Raw genomic sequence first — 19,966 nt, forward strand, 5'->3', positions numbered from 1 at the left:
GCAACACATTACTTATTGGCCGACATACTCGCCAAAAATATATACATGCAATAAACTAAAATCAGCAAATATATTGTCCGGGCTATAGAGCCAAGCAATATTTCTTATCTACACATTAAGCATTCTTTGCATTCTTTACATGCTGTATCAACTTTAAAAAAAAACATACTACCCTTTGAGGAAAAAAAGTCAGACAAGTTACAGTAATTTGTAAAAGAAAAACCAGAGCCGTAATAAATTTATACCCAGCCTGTATTTTATACATTTGCCAAAGCAAAATAGAAATATTACTAAAAATGTATATTGAAAGGCACAGCATCAAAATACAATTTGACATGCAAGTTTTTTTCTTTAAAATTGGAGTAAACATTCAAATGTTGACCCATCTGGCCTGTCTGTTAACTAACAGCCGTCCATCACAGGGTGAATACTTAGCTTAGGGGTCGTTGCTTTCAGAGGCGTCCAGTCAAAATGGTGAAGCAAAATTACTACTGACTTACAGTACTAAGGGTAGCGGGATAAGGCTATGCATTCTCCTCAAGCTCTTGAAAAGATCTGACATTTGTAACAAACATATTCTGTAAAAATCCCTCTGAACATGAGCTGCACCTGACTTCTATGATAAACACTCAGAACCGTCCTTTGTACAACAGAGTCCACAACTACTTCCTTTACATCACTGTCAGAACAGATGGCCCCTGTACATAAATATACATATTAAATATACATTCAGAGGAGCAGGGAGAAACGAGCATGCAAATTTGGTCCACTAGTAGTCAGCCAAAACAGAAAGCATCCACCCAAGACTCATCCTGAGAAACAACACTGACCACCTGGAGTTTTCTCCAAAGGACATGCAAAACTGGGGCTGTTTTTGGCACATTTACGGTAAGTCTAGCACTGTGCATGGCTTAAAGTCTCTTGATACAGATTTTATACAAAGTTTCGGAGGAGCAAAGCACATTAAAATATTCCAGTTAAAAAAATACAACAATGAAGACTGAATATAAAAGTGGATGTAAACAGGAATGTCCCGTCAGTCCACAGGCGGTGCAGTTCAGCTTGTTATACAGTAGATCTGCCAAAACATAAAGGCCCAAACACAGGCTAATAACCCTGAAATCTATACGTGTTCCAGTTACTGTAGAACGTGATGTGCAGGTGTTCGATGCTGCCGTCTCCATTCCCGATTTGTGTCTTCCGAGTTTGGCAAAAGAAGAAATCCAGTAATACTATTTATTTCCATGTAGTTTTTTTTGAAGATTTATCTCGAGAGTTTGCTGATGACTCGAATGAGGGCGGCATTCTCATCCTTGAGCCTCTGGTTGTCTGATCTGAGATCCCCCAGAACCTACAGAAACAGTGGTGTTTTTAGCTTCAGCACTCCTTCAAATAGAACAGTATCACAGCGTTCTGCTCTTTTACGCTCTACTTCATTCAAGAGAAGTCATTCTTATGCTGGAAGAAGTCTTTTTTTACGTTACCACCAGGCGAGGTGGTCCACCTCTGCATTAAAACACTGCAGGAAACCTCGAGTGATCTTACATTAAATATACTGTGAGAACTGGTTTTACAAAATATCCATTATATTTTCTTTGTAGGACTTTTAGCCAAAGGAGACTGAAATCTCACCATTCTACACTGCTGACAACCGAACCATATGCTCTCGTTACTGTGCTGGACCTTTGGTGGTGCAAAAATAAATACATGCTTGCTATGAATGACCTCCAGTACAATACTATATCTGTTTCAAACACACAATGTTGGATCATACATGGTGAAAGATTTGGATTTAAAAAAAATGAATACAATTAGTATTGTTTTAATGTGGGATTGTATGACGTACTTAACCAAAGTCAGTGTATTACCTACACTTTGGAGAAATAAATGAGTATTGGTTTGTGGCTTTGAAGATGGCACATATAACGTCTTTAGTTCCCCATGAGAAAGGGCTGGCGGCTTGGTAAATCAGTGTTTCTTAATATAGCATACCCTTGAACTGACATTGATTATTTTAGGTGGTTAAAATAAGTTTTGCTGCTGCCTCTGTCCATAGCAATACATTGCTTTGCTTCCGTGCCCACTTTCCTGCCAGGCTGGGTGTATGCCGGCCGCCATCTACTGTAGACTAAGGATAAGTACCTCATACAACCCTCTAAACTTCAAAATGCAGCTACGCTAATGACAGGGCAACATTCCTATAGGCTACATTTAACATTACGCTAAAAACAATTCAAGCGTTAGCGTTGTAAGTATACATTTGTTAAGGTGCATCAAGTACAAAAGGTGCCCAACATAGATGGGCCACAATATGTTGCAGTGAGGTGATGGGAACACTGATCAGTACCAAGGTCACCAATACTTTTGGCGCCCAGTTTGTCTCATAATTTGCTTTAGAGCAAAAAGGTTTATTTTCCATTAAATTTTACAACTCCTCAAAGATGGTGAGTGACTGGGCACTGAAAGCAGGGCATGAATGCCCTGTAATGGTCTAAATGTCCTGCTGCAGTTGGCTTGCCACTACTTATGTGAGGCTTATGATGATGTTCACGTAACTCATCCAATAAATATATTTTCCAAAACCCTTCTTTTTAGACAGTCGCTCTGAAGTTTTCATCTGAAAGCAGCATTGCTTGTGCAACTTAGCAATGCTGCAATCATGATTCCAACAATCAATGGAATCATTTGGGAATAAGAGCATCAAATCATTACACTAAAGTTCATTCAGTAATCAGTGTTGATGTCTGTACCTTCAGCTCATCCTCCAGTTCCACTGCTTTCCTCTGGAGGGCCAACTTCTCCTGTGAACAACGGTTGGAACATCACAAACTGAGAAGGTTGCCAGAGCAAACGTTTTGCCAGAAAGTCCATTCATTGTTTCTGATACCTTGGCTTCAGGCTCGGCTGTACTTGTAGCGCCTATCAACATGCAATCCTTCTCTGGTCATTTATTTTATCAGCTTCCCAGTGACCAGGAAATAAAAGCCGTTTTGATTTCTAAAACTAACTGTTACAACTCTTTAAAAAAAACAGACTTACAAATCTCTCCAGTTCCAGGAGAGCCGGTCTGTCTGTGCTGCACTCTTGACTCTGCCACAGAGAGAAACAGTATTCAAACAGCTGATCGTAGAACTACACAACTGCTGCAATCTATGGCAACTTTCCACCTCACCGAAATTCTCAAATTGTATGCTCATGAAATAATATAACTTGTAAAGGTTTCTGATTGACAAATCCAAACATGAAAGACTTTTACAGAGGGGATGATTTGTGCTGCTGTTCAATAAAATAAGAAAATGAAAGATAAACATCTTTGTGCTGCTGTGCACATTCTCACACACACCTACCTTATGGCCGACAAACTACAGTGCCCATATAGCATAATGCATAACGCACACATTCTTAAAAAGGTAAGATGTAGCAGCAACCATCTGAACCTGTTGGAGTCTCTCCAGCTCCACTTTGTTTTGGCTGAGCAGCAGCTCCTTTTCTTGCAGCTCATCCTTAAGCGCCAGGTTCTCCTGCAGAACTTTTAAGTACAGCTAGAGGGAAATACACAAACACACACACAAAGATATTCAAACTACAACAGCCTGAAGATAAAAGCTCACATGTGCAGGTGGAAATAGCATGGGTGATGCTACAGTACGGCCTACTGGGGGTTTCTGTTCATTCCTCCCTACAGCTTGCTGGGTATCACTCCTGTTCTGGCTGGTTTAGATATCAGCTATAATTCACTCTCAGCCCTCAGGTGTGTTGTATTTAGAAATATGTGAGCTGTTCTGTGAGAAAAGTGTCAGACACATACCGTTCTGTAGTCAGCTGATAAGTCCCCCAGTTGACTCTCACTGCAGAGACACACAAGAGACTTTTAAAACACCCGACAGAAAATCCTTCACACAAACAAAGGCTATACATTGATACAACTAAGAATTCACCATTATGTCCTGAAAATAACACTACATACAACTAGCAGGCCAAACCAGTTGGTGCACATACAAATTCAGAGCACACAGTCAAACATGTTTAAACAATCTTCCCCTGCGGCCGTCATTTCAGACATTAAACACCACAACATGACTAAAATCCAGCTTTTTTCTTTTTAAAAGGGAAAGAAATGCATAACCAAAAAGTAGTTTGTCTCTGAAATATGTGAAATTACAATAAAACGTCACAGAGAGGAAAACACACTCACTTGTAGGTATTACTGTTTGTATCGTCCAAATGATCATCGTCATTTTCATTCTGAAAAACAAAAAGGCTCACGCTGTCAGCTGCACGACACTACAGTTAGAACAGCACTTTGCTTGCATGTCTAATCTGAAATAATACACTCAACAGAAAGCCCGGTTCTTTCATTAAGCCTTCTTCTATTTGGTTTCCCCCTTTAATAACTTTAAAATCAACTCATTCTTCTACACTGTCTGACAGTATAATCTGTATTAGCTTGTTCCTAACCCTTCTATCTTAATAAGGACATTTTGGCTGTTTCATTTTTTGATCATTTTGGCATGTGACATACATGCAAGGGTGTGAGTTCAACCTGAGCTCCTATGATAAGTCTATAATAAAATGTGTAGCCAAAATACAGTCACTTAGACCCTTAAGGACAAAAATGTCCCCATTGAAACCACAGTTTTTGATCCCATGGCCGTTACAGTCCATCATATGAAGCTTTTAATCAAGAGCTTGGGATGCAAAATAGTAGTTTTACCATTTTCCACCAGATAAAGCCATTTTCTCATGATTATGCCTTGGGACAAATACACTGCTGTGTATGATGGAATGCATTGACATTTTGTTTGTTTGATTTTTTTTGTGCTGCCTTGAGTCAGGCTCCTGTTCACTGTCGTGGTTCATTTTACAATAATGCCCAGCCTGCTGTACATTGTCCCTCGGTTATTATGAGTCCCTGATGGATAACGCTCTTCGTTGTGTGTAGAGGGAGAGTGTGTTTGTGCTCTACCGGGTGCTGAAATGTAGTGGAGAAGATCAAGTTTGCAGAAAGTATGACAGCTTGTATTTGTGTTGTGGTCTCCCCCCTCACACCGCTGTATTCATGTACAGGCTTCCGGGGTTCAAGCTCAATGGCTGCAACCGGATGCTCTGCACGTTATGGTGCAATGGCAGTTTTTTTTTTTTTTTTAACAGCTGTATAACTGACTAAGATCTATTTCTCTTACTGAGTGAAAGGTGAGAAGTAACATACGCTTCTAAAAGAAGGAAGTTCTCTCACTTTTCCCCTGTGCGTTTGCGTAAGCGCACATATGCGCACACTATGTGAGAGATACAGTTATACAGCCTACAGTCCTTTACAGCCTTACGTGAGCCAGCCTGTACCTTCTGGTGAAGCAATTTTGATGAATATTGTAAATACAAATTCAAAAATAACTCGTGCTTTCAATGAATCTCCTTAATATGAGTGAATAAATCACCATAAGTTGCACTATTTTGCACAAATATGCAGGTTAATTATGACACTCTGGCGGGGTAGAATATACTCTGAAGGGCCGCCACAGTCTAGGTAATCAATGGGAAACACTGCGGTGAGCTCTCTGCCATGTTTGAGATGATGTAAGGTTGTTTTCTTTCTTACCTCTCCGCCGGGCTGAACGATGCCAGTGGAGCGTCGCTCCCTCCTCCCTCTCCTCCTGTCCTTCACTCCCAGACGCTTCTCTCCCTCCAGCTCCACCTCGTTCACCAGGTCTGTATCTGAAACAACAGTCAACAATCTAACTAACCACGTCCCACGCCAGTGTGAAGATCCAAAGAAGAATGAATAACATGTAACAAACACGGCTAGAACACAAAAGGTGCTTAACAGATGCGTCACTGGAGCTCAGTTCAGGATTAATCTAAGCATCTATGCAATCAGGTAGATTAGTTTCCAAATGTAACTTTCTGTGAAACCGGAAGTTGTCATATCTTTGACCTCAGTTTCTACTTCCATCTCTGTAAGTTGAGAGTAGCGAGATTAGTTAACATGAACAAAATGCTCTGTTTGGCTTTGTGATCTTTAAAAAATATATATCAGACGAGGAAATGCTCAGTTCCCCATTAAAAATAAATAAAAATAAATAAAAAAGCATCGAGTGTGGGAAAGGGTGACCAAAACATAGTAAAGAGGAAGCAGTACACTACCCACGACATTATGAATATATGGTAGCCACCCTGCCACACCTAACCCTTCACACCAGCAGCCCTTACAGCACATGTGAGGAAACCTCAACCTTTCAAAACTATCCGGAAGAGCACTCCACCCACAATTTACAGCATGTTTGTATCTAGTATTACAGTAAATAGAAATGGCTCTAGCACTTCAGCCTCACTCACCCCTTTCAGCAGGTGTGACAGTAACGATGGGGCTGACAGGCTGGATGTTGCGAGGCGGTGGATCTGCAGCTTTAGGGACAGTCTTCTCTGCTTCTTTCAGGTCCGTCAGAGTCACACCCTGCCGGCACAGAGCAAAAACAAATCACTCAAAGACCTTATATTACAGTCCGAACTAAACAGTCTTCTTGGTGAAAATACACTGTCCCAAAGAATGAAAATATTGATGCAAAGCATCATCTGTAACTCGGAAGGGGGGGCAGCATGATGCTGCACTTACAGTCACTCATGTCCTGGAATAATACAGTTAACCACAGCATTACTCAGTGGTGTCAGTGGTTACACTTGTCTTTTCAGTGCAACTTTTTGTTTATCTGATCATGCCAGGACACATTAACTGTCAAGTCTGTAGGGCTGGCCCCTCTTAGACCACTTGATAAGGTCTTAGTCAACTAAGACTTCTTTATTTGAGGTTCTTTATCAACTGTATGCTTTTCTTCATGCTGAATGAATGGTGTTCACAAAACTGATTAGCACATCTTTGGTGAACACAAGTGGTGCCTTTGTGGAAAACCTCAGTTTTACAGATCGAATGATTATATAGTCGACTGGTGATAGCTTCTGCCTCAAAATAAAAGAGTTTAAATTTCAAAATAAGGGGAGCTTTATTATGAAGAATTTTTAGGACATGACATATATTTATCACCAAATTAGAGGAGCTCAGTCAGTGGCTATTCTTCAATAAAACAGGTCCACTCATACTCCATGTGTTGTTAACACTGCTCTAGAAACATTTTTTTGTATATTGAAACACAAATATATTGCCTGTTACAAACCTTTTTTGCACATAATAAAACCGATGTGAAGCAGTACCTGTGTGGAGCGGCGAGACCGCCGCATCAGCCGAGAGCGAGCTTTCCTCTGAGACTCAGACTCTTCGTCTCTGACTGGAGCCTGGAACCTAAACACACCAACACAAATGATATGCTCCATAAACAGTATTATATACATTTTAACCATGATCATAACTCACATTTTTTACATTCAGAGAACCATTTGGGGACGGCATTTTTCATTTATTTATTAAATACAAAAATGTTTTGTGTTCCAAACACTGTTGTTTCTTACTTGCGCCTGTCAGTGTTGGGGGTATTGGGGCTCTCGGCCGCCGCCTCCCTCGTCTGAGGGATTGGTTGGACTCTGGCAGTGCGGTTCGCCTTGTCCTGCTCATGCTCCTCCTCGCCTTTCTCCTCTGGTGTCTGAACCAAGTAAGACACAAGAAACAAGGCCATAGGCTTAACTGTAATCAACTGTCCCCAATTTAACTTTTCATTCATGGCCCCAATGTCAGCATACTGTTCATTTTAGTCAACATTCTTTAAAAGGTTAGTGGGCAGCAACTCTTGTGTAAAGTTACTGATTTTGTCAATAGCGTATTAATCTTTTGAAGAGAGCATAGATGTTTATAACAGCTTCAGTTCCCCGTCAGTAAAGGCTGTCTGACACCAAGGATAAGCGGTAGTGGTGTAACGGATCACGGATCGACCCGTGATCCGTTCGGATCAGCCCTCACGGTTCAGATCACTCGTGAACCGCGGATCAATTGAGTATTTTTTCTCTCTCTTTTTTACAGTTTAATCATCATAGTGTGTAATACAGTTTTACTGCTGCTGTTCCTTTTCAAGTAACAAGTCCCCGAATATCAATGCAGAGTGTCAGTGAACAGATATAAAGCAGTAGTGTGTTCACGTGAACGGAGCAGGTTAAAAGCATTTAACGGCGAAAGTCATGGCGAGCGGAGGAACTTGAGAAGCCGCAGCGTCATTTAAGTCGCAAGTTTGGGAGAATTTTGTCTTAACCTGTAACTTATAATGACAGATAAGGGTGGTGGACGAAACCGTTACGGTATGTAGGCATTATTTAAAGAGAAAGACACACGACAACGGCAATACATCGGCATGTCCACACATATGAAGAGCCACCATCCCGTCTGTCAGCGACGGGGGACACAAAGGATTTCAAAATCTGGTTAAAATGCTTGAGCCACGATACGAAATCCACTCACGCACCCACTTCAGTGTGAAGCTGTTCCAGACCTCTATGAAAAGGAAAAGACTGTAGAGACCGCTTTCACCACGGCGGAGTGGAGATTCATAGTCTGGTGCTGCAGACACGCCCCTCTGTGACAGTCACACAGACACACACCTGGGGCAGGTGCTGACAGAAGTATCAGAGTGGAAGCTAGACAGGCCCAATAGTAATATCCCAGTCACCACAGAAAGGTCTACCCTCTCCCCAGGCAATGGAGATATTCTCATCTTTTTGAAAATAATGTCACAGTAATGGTAAACATTATTGTGTATTTGAATGACATAACCTGACAGGTAGTAAACATAGACCCAAGTTGTTGCCGAGCAGTTCAGTTCAGTTGAAACAGTGGAAGCTAGCTCACTGGCTGTTTCTTTCTTTCAATATTGATCAAAGGACGAGGATATCAACATACCTCATGTTGCACTTAAACTTAACAGAATTGAGTATATTTGAATGTTTTATTTATATATTTCATTTTGTTTCAAATTGGACATCTTCAATATTTTTGTTTTTATGTAAGACTATAGCCCAAAGTTCTTTTCTTTAAGTGTTCTTGAAGTTCTTTAATTAATAAATGGAAAGCAAAGTTAGATTTGTCTCCTCCCCTCTACTTTGTTGATCCGAAAAATGATCCGAACCGTGATCCGAACCGAACCGTGAGGTTTGTGATCCGTTGCACCCCTAATAAGCGGTGAAAAAAAAAAAATCACCCGCGACCACAGCAGTACATTACTTTGCTCTTGTGTCTGTAGTCCTGCCTGCATCTCCAAACTGGGGGCTTGCTGACCGCCATCTACTGTAGGTAACACACCGACTATGGATAAGTAATTTATGCAACTCCACTTTAAAAATATCCTAAATATCCTCTGTTGAAAGCGTTAGGGTTAGGGTAGGCAGTCAGGTAGATGGAAAGTATTGAACTATACATTCTTTGCCATTTGGAATATATATATATATATATATATCACTGCTGTTTGTTTTTTAATTGCTGGAACATTAGACATACCACTTTATGGCTTTTTTTTCCTAATTTGCAATATCAAGGATGTTTTATCACATTTTGTCTTTTCTATGATGGACTTCATATAAAACACTTGGCTGATGTGCACTGTAATTTGTACCTTGTCAGCAGGGCTTGCTGTGGTCACACTCTCTGGACTGGACACGGTGTAGCTTTCTGGGAAAAGAGAACCAGCATCTGTTGGAATCACAGGCATTTACAGAGTTTGTAGTACTTCTATCAACACAGCAGGTTACACAGCTTACCTGGGCTGCCCTCTTTCTCCTCACTCATCTCCAGGCTTCCCGAAACACCCCTCTCTTTAGACTGGTCCTGCACATTCATCTTGTCTTTACTACTCATCCTGCACACTGAGCTCCTGGAAGACATGAAATGGGGACAGATGTTGGCACCGAGGGACCTTATTGGAAGACACTGCTCAAAGAAACTCTTCAGAGCTCCTGCGTTGATTACATGGCAATGTTTATGGATGAAGGTGTTACTGGCATGTTCATTTGTTTTTAGTTTACGCTTAATACCTGTCAGGGAAACCTGCCCTATGTGTTCACAGCAGGGAACAATTAAAAAGTGTTTTTATTGGGAAACATTTAATTCAGGATATGTTACAGATAGACACTAACCTCCGCCGTTTGCCTGGTGCGTTTGCAGCGGTGGAGCCTTGTTGGTTTTGCCTGTCCAATATAGACTATGGAGAGATGGAGAGCGAGAGAGCGAGAGACAGCTGTCAGTGCTTTTGGTTAAAATCACATAAAGTAAATGCATATAATACCAGGTAAAGACAAACTCTCTCACATTTGCTTGTTTCTTTGATAACTCCTCCAGGAGCTCCTCAATGCTTTCATCCGCTACATCAAATGGTGTCTGACCCTACAAAGTGAGAAACAACGTGACAAAAATGAACCATGAAATAATAATAAAAAATAATAAAATAAATACACGTTACATTTACAGTACCAAGTTCTTCTCCAAATGATCTAAATGTCATGGTGAATGCTGCTTCTGTAAATGAAAGAACACGCTCAACATAGAAGAATGATGTTTTTGCTTTTGCTGTAGAGACCGCTTTCACCACGGCGGAGTGGAGATTCATAGTCTGGTGCTGCAGACACGCCCCTCTGTGACAGTCACACAGACACACACCTGGGGCAGGTGCTGACAGAAGTATCAGAGTGGAAGCTAGACAGGCCCAATAGTAATATCCCAGTCACCACAGAAAGGTCTACCCTCTCCCCAGGCAATGGAGATATTCTCATCTTTTTGAAAATAATGTCACAGTAATGGTAAACATTGTGTATTTGAATGACATAACCTGACAGGAAGTAAACATAGACCCAAGTTGTTGCTTCTGTAAATGAAAGAACACGCTCAACATAGAAGAATGATGTTTTTGCTTTTGTAATTATTTTGGGTCATACCGCATTACTTCGAGCCTCCATATTGCACAGCTGTTCGGCAAGGATGCAACAGGCCTCCCCCTGACCCCAGTGTGCTGCAGCATGGAGAGGCGTCCAGCCATCAAAGTCCGTAGCTGACACATCCAGCCCACACTGACACAGTATCCTAAACAACACAACAGCAAGTTGACAACAGCAGCACTGCATGATACACTATATGACAAAATATAGACTTCCTGGAAAAGAAAAAACATTTCTAAGTTCAAATGTTAAATTATATCCATTAGGGAAAACATTAGGAGATGCTTACTTGAGAGCCTCTAGATAGCCTTTGGCTGCAGCCACATGCAGTGGGGTGGCCCCGGTCCTGGGGTGTCTTACATCAGCGGGTGGGGCCTCAGTTAGCCAGATCCGGGCGTCCGTCATTATCTGTTCCTCCTCCAGCCGCTTGGCTGCCTCCAAGTCCACACCTGGACACACACAGAAAATGTCAAACACATGGTCTCTTCTTTTATCTATGAGGCATTCCATTTGGGTAGTTATTAGGGATGCATCAGTAACAAAATCATTGTTATTGTTCCGGTAATGAAATATCAGTTGATACTTCCATCCAGTAATGCTGAGCCTTGGCTGTGGAAACCATATAAAACCATGTTCTGAGTGTGCATTTTTGTCACTCTCTCTTGGGCTCTCTGTTTCGGTCAGTGAGCAACATGCAGGCACGCACAGAAAAAAAATGAACCGGTCATTATGAAAATATTTACTTTTGTCTTCACATTGTTGCAGTTGTAATAATAATAATAATAATAATAATAATAATAATACTACTACATTTACATTTATTCATTTATCATATTATCGGCCACAACAAGCGGATAGTTTGGGCTGTAGGGCTGATTAAAGGCTACAATAATAGTTTGAGTATTATTTTATTTGTAGAATTAGATTCCAGTGATGGGTGCGTAGGATTGTTGCCAAAAAACAGTTTGCTCTTCTGCTTGCTGCGTACAAAGGGAGAACCACGCCTGGATTAATGGGGCAGTCTAGCAGCAATCTAACAGGACCATAAATTACATTTAGATAACCACAATAACAAAAAAACTTTTTTGGGGTGATGAAGTCATAAAATACGACAGCAGACATTTGAAGCTTTGTTCGAAAATCTCAATAGAAGCTTTGAATTTGAGAAAAAAATAAAAAGTACATTTGGTATAGCCCTACAGATCATAAATTATTATCAGCCCTGAAATCCCAAATTGGTGAATCTCTACTAATTATGCTTCCTCTTAGAAGTATGTAGGATTTAAAACTCCTCTCGTATCAAGAAACACAAACACATGTGCCCTAGATTAAGCAGAAACAAATGATGAAGCATCCTTTTAAAAAGGGGTGCGTAGCTGTCAAAGGACAGCACTCACCCTGTCTCAGAGAGTAACCCTGAAGGAGGGACTCAGTGCTCTCGTCCAGAGCAATGTCCAGTGGAACATCACCATCACAGTTCACAGCAGAGAGAGATGCACCTTCCAGCATAAGAAAACTGTCAAAACAAACATGGACACAGTCAGAATCCACATAACTGCAGAAACATTTGCATAGTCTACACAAGGACAACCAATTCTAGATAGAAACACCTAATCCCATCACGTTACCTTCAAAGCGATGCCAAAAGGCATTATTCACAGAACAAGAGACTGTAGGAAAATAAATGGTGCATCAACTGCTAAATCATTTGAGCTGCATGCATTTGTGTGCCAGGCCAGCCCACTCATGCTTCAGCTGAGTGCCAAACAGGAAAACAATGTTAGTATTGTTGAATGCACAAATACTCTGGCACCCACGCTGCATTCTGATGTCTCCAAAGTGTCAAAGAGTACTGTACTATTGTTAGCTGTAGTCTGCTAACTGTAGAGACGTATTCTACTCACTCTGCAATGTCACGGTACCCGCAGGAGGCAGCAACATGCAGCGGTGTCCATCCCTCACTATCAACCTGGTTTATGTTGGCACCGTGTTCCAACAGGAAGGACACTATCTCCATGGTGCCATCTATGCAGGACTGTGTAGAAGAGAGGAAAATAGTATTAGTAGTTTTTAAAAGTAAAAAAATAATGCAACTATAAATGTTTCATTCATCTCAGCATCAACCAGAAACTTCGTTTAAACCCTTCGAGGAGAAACTGCCTCACCTGGTGGAGGGCAGTTATTCCATCGGCATTGGAACAGTTGATAATTTCTGCCACATCCTCCCCATTCCTTTTTTTGGTTTCTTTGGCCTCCTTCAGCATCAACTGGGCCTCTTCTGTGTCTCCGCTGGCACAGGCGGCCAGGAACTCTGCAGCCCTGTCAAACCTCACCCGTTTCCTAAAGACAGAGGATACAGTTTGCTCGATGACCTCTCTTATTAGCAGTTGTGGCCAATTTAAAGAAGAAACATGCCTTGTAGCACCAGTGAGATTCATACAGGGAATAGACAAAAAAGAAACACTTTTCAACAGTTGCAGTAGCCTTGTAGGAAAAGTCAATGTGATTTGATACGACTGTTAAAGGGGTATCAACAGGATGAGGCTGGCAATATTCTATGGCTTTGTTCCTGTCAACAAATCCAATGAAAATACTTAAGCCAACAATGCATTTTCCCATCTCTTAATATGTTCAGGCATCCCTACCCTAACAGTGGATCTTTGCAGCCCCAAGGCCAGCTGCACTGAAGCCTTACATCTTTAGAGATGTCATAAATACAAAGTCTATTTTTAAATAATTCCCTAAAAACAGCCGGGCATTTCTTGCAAACAACACTCAAACAAGAGTAAAATATGTATTTCTTGGGGACTTTTGCCAATTGTGGATCTTGGTGCGATAGTGGATATTTAAAGCTGCAGGACAGTTTATGTGGAACTGATTCAAAGTAAACCATAGTAGCCTAGTTTATGTTAGGACCATGTCACCCAATTCAACAGTCGGGCTCCCTAACAATTGAAGTCTTTGGGGGGGGGGGGGGGGGAGAAACAAGCAAGACCAGGCTTTAAATACAAAGGCAATACTTGCTTTATGATCAGTTCATTGGTGGTTTTGGTCTTCTCGTGGGATTTGTTGACAATAAGACAAAAAGGAACAGCATTAAAAGAGATTGCCACTGCCTGTATTGGCAGCACTGCAAATGAAAAGTGAATAAGCAACACGGTGCTTGACAAGCAGACCTGTTAAGAAGTGCTAGCTAGCTAGCTAGCTAGATAGCCAACACAAACACTACAAACTATGGCCACATACATAATGACCATTGGCCACTGACAGTTGAGTGGATGTTATTTAGCTGAAGGGGGCCAGAATATTGTACTTAAAGACATATGGGTCGGGTTATGTTGCCCACCCCCCTGTCCAAGCCAAAGCACAACATTCCTCTTTAGCATATCTTTAGATGTTAAGCTAAGCTAGCTGGGTGTTAGCCGGGCCGTTACTGTAAAACGTTTCGACGAGACGTTTCCTCACCGTCGTTTGAGAAGGGGACTGATTTCATCTATGCCTACACACACTGGCTGGTCCCTAGGCGGGTCGCTAAACTGGGCCTCCGGCTCCCCTGCTCCGTTCTCGGCATCGCCCCGCCACCTCCGCCTGGGCACGGCCGACGCTTTGTTGGTGCATGAGCCGGCCCAGCGCTTCAGCTGCTCCCGCCGCTTGGTCCTCGCCGAGTCTCCCATTATTTATCCGAGGAGGAGGACTGTGTTTTTAAAAATAAAACATTCACTGGCAGGGAACGACACACCCTCCATGTGTATACTTCCTGGTTCTTGCTCTGGATGTGGAGGAAGCCTCTTCTCGTGTTCGTTGGCGTCGGGAGCGCGCAAAGTTGCTCAGGCTTGTCGTCTGTCTGACGTCACCGTTCTTTAGTAGACCACTGACTGAATTTAGGAAGTATTAGACCATTAGACCTGTATATAGGTCTAATGGTGGAGGGGAAATGCAGTAAAGCTCCATGTCTGGGAATTGTGCACAACACTTCCTGACATTGAGATTATTGTGAGACTCGGGTCAGTTGTATTTTGAAATTATATCCACAATGAAGGTAATTAAGAAGGTCCAAAGCGAATCAATAATAAGACAATAGGAGCCACTACTACAACTTTTTATCCCTTTATAAATGGTGCCCTATAAGTGGGACTGAACTATTAAAGGATCTGAAAAAGCCTTAAGCTTTGAGGATATTGACCAAGCATGACTATTCAAAGTTCCTCCTGTCCGCTTCCCCATATGGAGACAGTAGGGCCATTTATTGCCGCACAACCTGTACACCATTTAGTTTGAAGATGAAATATGCAACCTTTTGCCTTAAGGCAGTAAGTGATGTGCGAGTCCTCCCACTTTGCTGGGCATGTCTCCATCCAGCAGTGCTCATCCTCATGGGCTGTCTACCTTGCAGTGGCTGCTAGCCTGAGGCTAGGATAACCAGCATTCATCAAGCCACAATAGGGGTTTAGAAAGAAGCAGTCTGTCTCAGTAAAATTAATGCAGTTGTTAATCTGATGTGCTGCAGGTTGAGTTGTTTTTATTGCTGTATAATGTAGTTGGTGTTGCAATAACTTCACCGTACATATTAGCACAATGCTGCTGATCACCACATCCGTGGGGCACACAATGAGAGCAACAGAGGCCCAAAAATAATCAGTGGTGTAAAGCCTGTTTTAGAAAAGAAGCAGCTAAAGATTTTTATGCAAAGTGCCATTGGCAAAAAACGTTGTGCATAATATATCCAATTTATCATGTATCCCTAATACAAAAGAGTTGCATTTTGTAGTTTGTCATGCAATGCCTGTGGGTTAGCAGGCCTACAGCAAGTTATGCATATATTTTGCTCAGCTGCATGGACTTAAAACGTGAATTTACTTCCATTTATTTTTCCAAATATGCATTCTGACCTGTGAATCAGCATTGATTTAAACAATCAATGTTAAGTCCTAACTCTTAGATAGCTTGTCAACATTCCAATGTGAACACAGGGTCAAATTCCATGTCACGTTTTTCCAATGGCTCTTTGTGCTCAGTAGTACAACTCTACAGTCTGTGAACGAACAGAAATCGGACAGCCATTGAAGGAAGTAAGTAAATATATCTCATTTGCATTTATTTGTGCTTTTCAATCTTGGACTGGTGAACTAGTCCATGTGTGACAGAATATGCTGTGGTTGTAATAATTCCTTTTAAACTCTTACCTAGTTGTAGGTTATGATACAGCACTGACTTCTTAAGTGAAAATGTAGGGTTTTCCTATAATTTGTCAGTATAGTTGAACATAAAAAAGGAATTTGGTGGGTGAGGTGCTGTGAAACTGATTGGTTGAATGTAGTCTCAACATACAGGCTTCTTGTTTTTCTACTCATGCTTATGAGACTTTATAATAAGTGTAATATCTGCTTTTTTATTATTTATTTAAAAGGGACCATGTACAGTTTAAACATATGTCACCATTCAATGCACTGTACCAGATTGTAGCTTAAGCTAATTTGCATCTGCAGTCCCTTAGCAGGTCAACAAGGACAAGACAATAACATAGTAAAAGGAAAAGACATAATACAAAGATATACCATAAAGAACATACAAGACACCCAATACAATGCTACACACAAATAGCACATCAAAAATTGGTGTTTGTCAATAAAATCAAGTCAGAAAAGACCACAAGAATTGAGGTCAGTGTGTGCAGTGTTGTGCAGCTTTTAAAATACTTTTTAAGTTGGATTTGGTGTTCTTGCAGTTGTTGCTTTGCTCCACTGTCAATCTCTTATGGAAACAGAGTGAGAGGAACAATACAAATTTATCATTAAACTTTTAAAGTGTCATCTACAGCACATAGCACAGAATTTTCTGAATTTCACAGTCATTGAGAGACAAGAAAGCACCTTGAGTTACTTCACTTTTTATCTATTAGTTTCCTCTTTCATGTCAAGTGGAACAACAAGTTACTAGTTTCCTCCATTTACGCATGTATCAGAATGTCTCGGCCCTCGCACAAAGCAGCACACTCCATCCCACCTCACACGCTGACCCGGCTGGCACGAGAGTGGCTGGCAGAGGACACACCAAACTTTGACCTGGCAGGAGTGTGCGTGGGGTCACAGGAGGTCGAGGCACGGTTGCTGTGTAAAACACCACACAGTGTCCTGGCAGGGAGCCCCTTCTTCACAGCAGTGTTCACTGAGGTCGGATGCACCGTGGACTGGATTCATCCAGAGGGAGCTGAGATTGGTAGGTATTACACATTGTCTTCCAAAGCACCAAGATATTAGATTAGATAAATGTATAAATCCCTAGAGGGGAAACTAGTTTGCTCGTTTGGACAAAAGATGCACCAGTCGGACAGCAGTCCACATATCAAAGACATACTGCCACTACTAACAATAAATCACAAACTATAGCACAATCAGCAGATAGAGTCTGCTTTGTCCCTTTTTGTATAGTGTTTGTGTTGTCTGTCCAGTCCAGTTCACTCTTCAGGTGAACACCCAGGTACTTGTAAGATATCACCATCTCAATGTCCATTCCCTGGATGTTGACTGGTGCAGGGGGCGAAAGTTCACCACCAGCTCTTTGGTTTTCCCTGAGTTGATCTGGAGGCGGTTCTGCTGGCACCAGCCTATAACGTCCTGGTTCAGTTCTCTGTATTCTCTGTCATCCCCGTCCGTGATGAGGCCGACGATTGCAGAGTCGTCTGAGAACTTTTGCAGGTGGCAAAATATCTCAGAAAACAAGCAAATATGACAAGACACAATTTTCACATGAAGGTCAGTTAACTCAGCCAGAGAAAAAAAGTTTGCCTTCAGAACGTTTTAGAGTCTGAGGAAATTAAACTAATATCATCATGGTGATTGACCGGGCACAGAGTTCAACAAAAGATGCTACAGTACCGAGTTGCATTATGGAAATTTATCCAGCGTGTTGACTAAAAAGTCGGGATATCTCAGTTTCTGCTGCGTCAGTTTTAAATATTCTTTTTTTTTTTTTTTTTTAAATATGTCTCTTGTGGGTCTACCAACTTAATGACAGTGCAGCACAAAATAGTTGGAGTGCCCTTTAATCCTGTTCCTATCATTGGTTGTTATGCTCTTTACTGCAGCATAAAACAAGGAACTGGCCCCAAGATATTTGTAAGAGCAGTGGAAACCTGCTGACTTGTGGTGAAAACTCAAGATGCGTCTAGTTTCTTTTTCAAAATCAATGACTAGCTCCTTCATCTTGCACATATTAAGGTTCATGTCATTTACATCACTTAAGATCAATTCTCAGCCCAGAATGTGGGCAGTATATTACTGGAACTTGCTCCTGGAGGCACCATCCAACCTCTGCCGTTCGTCCAGAATGCAGCAGTCTTCAACCTAGCCAAGTTCTCCCGCACTACACTGTTACTCCGTACCCTGCATTGGTTACCAGTGGCTGCTAGAATCCAATGGTTATACTCATGGTCAAACTCTCTGAACTCTGAATCCTCCAATATCTTTGTCTCCCCTCAACAGGTCCAAATGCCATCACGCTGACTGCTGTGGTGAGAGGCCCAGCAAGGTGCCTCCTCCTCGGGGAAAGGCCGGCTCTCAACTGCCTGGCCCGGGCCTCGGGGATCGCCACACGCTGTTCTCAGCTCCAGGCAATGGCAACAGTGAGAGGCTGGCATGGAGAAGTGGCTGGCACACGCAAAACCACTCCGGGCTTTCGTCTGGTGGAAAAGTACGCCATGCTGGTTGGCAGTGTGTCCATGCATAGACAGGACTTGAGTGGAATGGTGATGCTGAAGGACAACCATGTCTGGGCATCAGGAAGTATCACACAGGTACTCACAGGTACTCTCAGCTGCACCAGAGATCGGGCAATGGCTCGTACAATGTTTGTTCTCACATCTCATTGAAAAAGAAACACCACAAACCTCTACAAGTTAAGCATGTTCAAAAGAAAAAAAAACTTGAAAAAGTTTAAATATATTACCCCTCTGTTTATAGCATTCAAAAAATTTCAAAATAACTGGCAAAAGGTAAAAAACTCACAGATAGTCTTCCTTTTTCGTGTATTTATGTATATGTATGGTATGTTGCAATCAAGTTTTTTTTAGGAAGTTAGTCGACAGACAATGTTTGACAAAGAATGACATCTGTCCTAAAGTCAGATGTGCTTACAATACAATATGTTCAACAAAAAAATCCACCATGTTTGTTCTCCAGGCTGTGAAAGCTGCCCGGTCAGTGTCTGGCTTCAGCAGTAAGATTGAGGTGGAGTGCCGCTCTGCAGAGGAGGGCAGAGAGGCAGCTGGAGCTGGAGCAGACATTGTTATGCTGGACAACTTTCAACCTCAGGTAAAGATTATGGAAATAACACAAGCCCCGATCGCTTCTTTTAATTGCCTGGTTTGAACTCGCCCTGCCACTTAACCACTATATGAGACAATACATCCCTTCTCCACGTGTCTCTCACCATAGGAGCTCCATGGTGCAGCTCATGCACTGAAAGAGGAGTTCCCAACACTACTGATCGAGGCCAGTGGAGGAGTGACTCCAGAGAACTTGGCTTTGTATTTGTCCCCATATGTGGACATCATTTCTCTGGGCTGCATAACACAGGGATGCCCAGTTGTGGACTTTTCTCTCAAGGTTCAAAAGCCTGTTGTTAACTCAAGCCTGCAAGGATGATACAGTAAACAATGTAGACAATGGTGTGAGATATTGTTCTGATAAATAGAGGAGACTTCTTTTTAGTGTGTTCAGTTTTTTCCCAGAACAGCTCCAATTACAGTTATCTTCTGCTTCTAAAGCATGAGAAACAAGAAACAGATCACATCCTGTTTGCTCACTGTGTTGTCAGTCATTTAATAAAATGAAAACAGAAACAAGCTTGAACTTGCTTCTTTGCCAGGGCCGTGTAGGTTCAATGAAGATTTTATAGTTCTTCGAAAAGCAAAATATGCAAAGCTGCATTGCCATAGAGAAACAGCAGTTATAAGTTAAAATTAATCAGCAGAGATATCAAAGACATACAGAATAAAAGGACAATTAAGAAAAATTATAGGTTAGCAGGCAACCTATAATATGTCCCAACCAAACATTTTTCTTCTCACTTGAAATATTTTCTAATAGTGGTGTCTAGCCACGCATATAAT

At 41.7% G+C, this 19,966-nt stretch overlaps 2 protein-coding genes across 4 annotated transcripts; one reads left to right on the plus strand and one right to left on the minus strand.

Moving 5' to 3' along the window:
- Window positions 1–234: 234 nt before the first annotated feature.
- Window positions 235–14,674, minus strand: ppp1r12c (protein phosphatase 1, regulatory subunit 12C). Of its 3 annotated transcripts, XM_076091171.1 has the most exons (21): window positions 14,323–14,433; window positions 13,882–13,910; window positions 13,023–13,197; window positions 12,762–12,892; window positions 12,255–12,373; window positions 11,147–11,306; window positions 10,858–11,002; window positions 10,235–10,309; window positions 10,063–10,127; window positions 9,688–9,800; window positions 9,543–9,598; window positions 7,459–7,589; window positions 7,204–7,291; window positions 6,334–6,451; window positions 5,597–5,712; window positions 4,196–4,245; window positions 3,809–3,848; window positions 3,429–3,542; window positions 3,040–3,090; window positions 2,751–2,801; window positions 235–1,351 (listed from the first exon to the last, which is right to left on the minus strand). In XM_076091171.1, the coding sequence occupies exons 3-21, from the start codon at window positions 13,119–13,121 to the stop codon at window positions 1,265–1,267; spliced, it is 1,809 nt and encodes a 602-aa protein (XP_075947286.1). In that variant the 5' UTR covers window positions 13,122–13,197; window positions 13,882–13,910; window positions 14,323–14,433; the 3' UTR covers window positions 235–1,264. The 3 variants fall into 3 exon arrangements, with proteins under 3 accessions (XP_075947286.1, XP_075947285.1, XP_075947284.1); XM_076091170.1 differs by lacking the exon at window positions 13,882–13,910 and having other exon boundaries at window positions 3,438–3,542; window positions 14,323–14,674; XM_076091169.1 differs by lacking the exon at window positions 13,882–13,910 and having other exon boundaries at window positions 14,323–14,674.
- A 2,146-nt stretch (window positions 14,675–16,820) lies between these two features.
- Window positions 16,821–19,501, plus strand: LOC142950043 (nicotinate-nucleotide pyrophosphorylase [carboxylating]-like). Its single transcript, XM_076091949.1, has 4 exons — window positions 16,821–17,073; window positions 18,339–18,649; window positions 19,035–19,166; window positions 19,290–19,501. The coding sequence occupies exons 1-4, from the start codon at window positions 16,821–16,823 to the stop codon at window positions 19,497–19,499; spliced, it is 906 nt and encodes a 301-aa protein (XP_075948064.1). The 3' UTR covers window positions 19,500–19,501.
- The last annotated feature ends 465 nt before the right edge of the window (window positions 19,502–19,966 follow it).

Source organism: Anarhichas minor, unplaced genomic scaffold (genome assembly GCF_050575085.1).
Source record: "Anarhichas minor isolate MPS153535 unplaced genomic scaffold, ASM5057508v1 ptg000014l, whole genome shotgun sequence".
Lineage (NCBI taxonomy): Eukaryota > Metazoa > Chordata > Actinopteri > Perciformes > Anarhichadidae > Anarhichas > Anarhichas minor.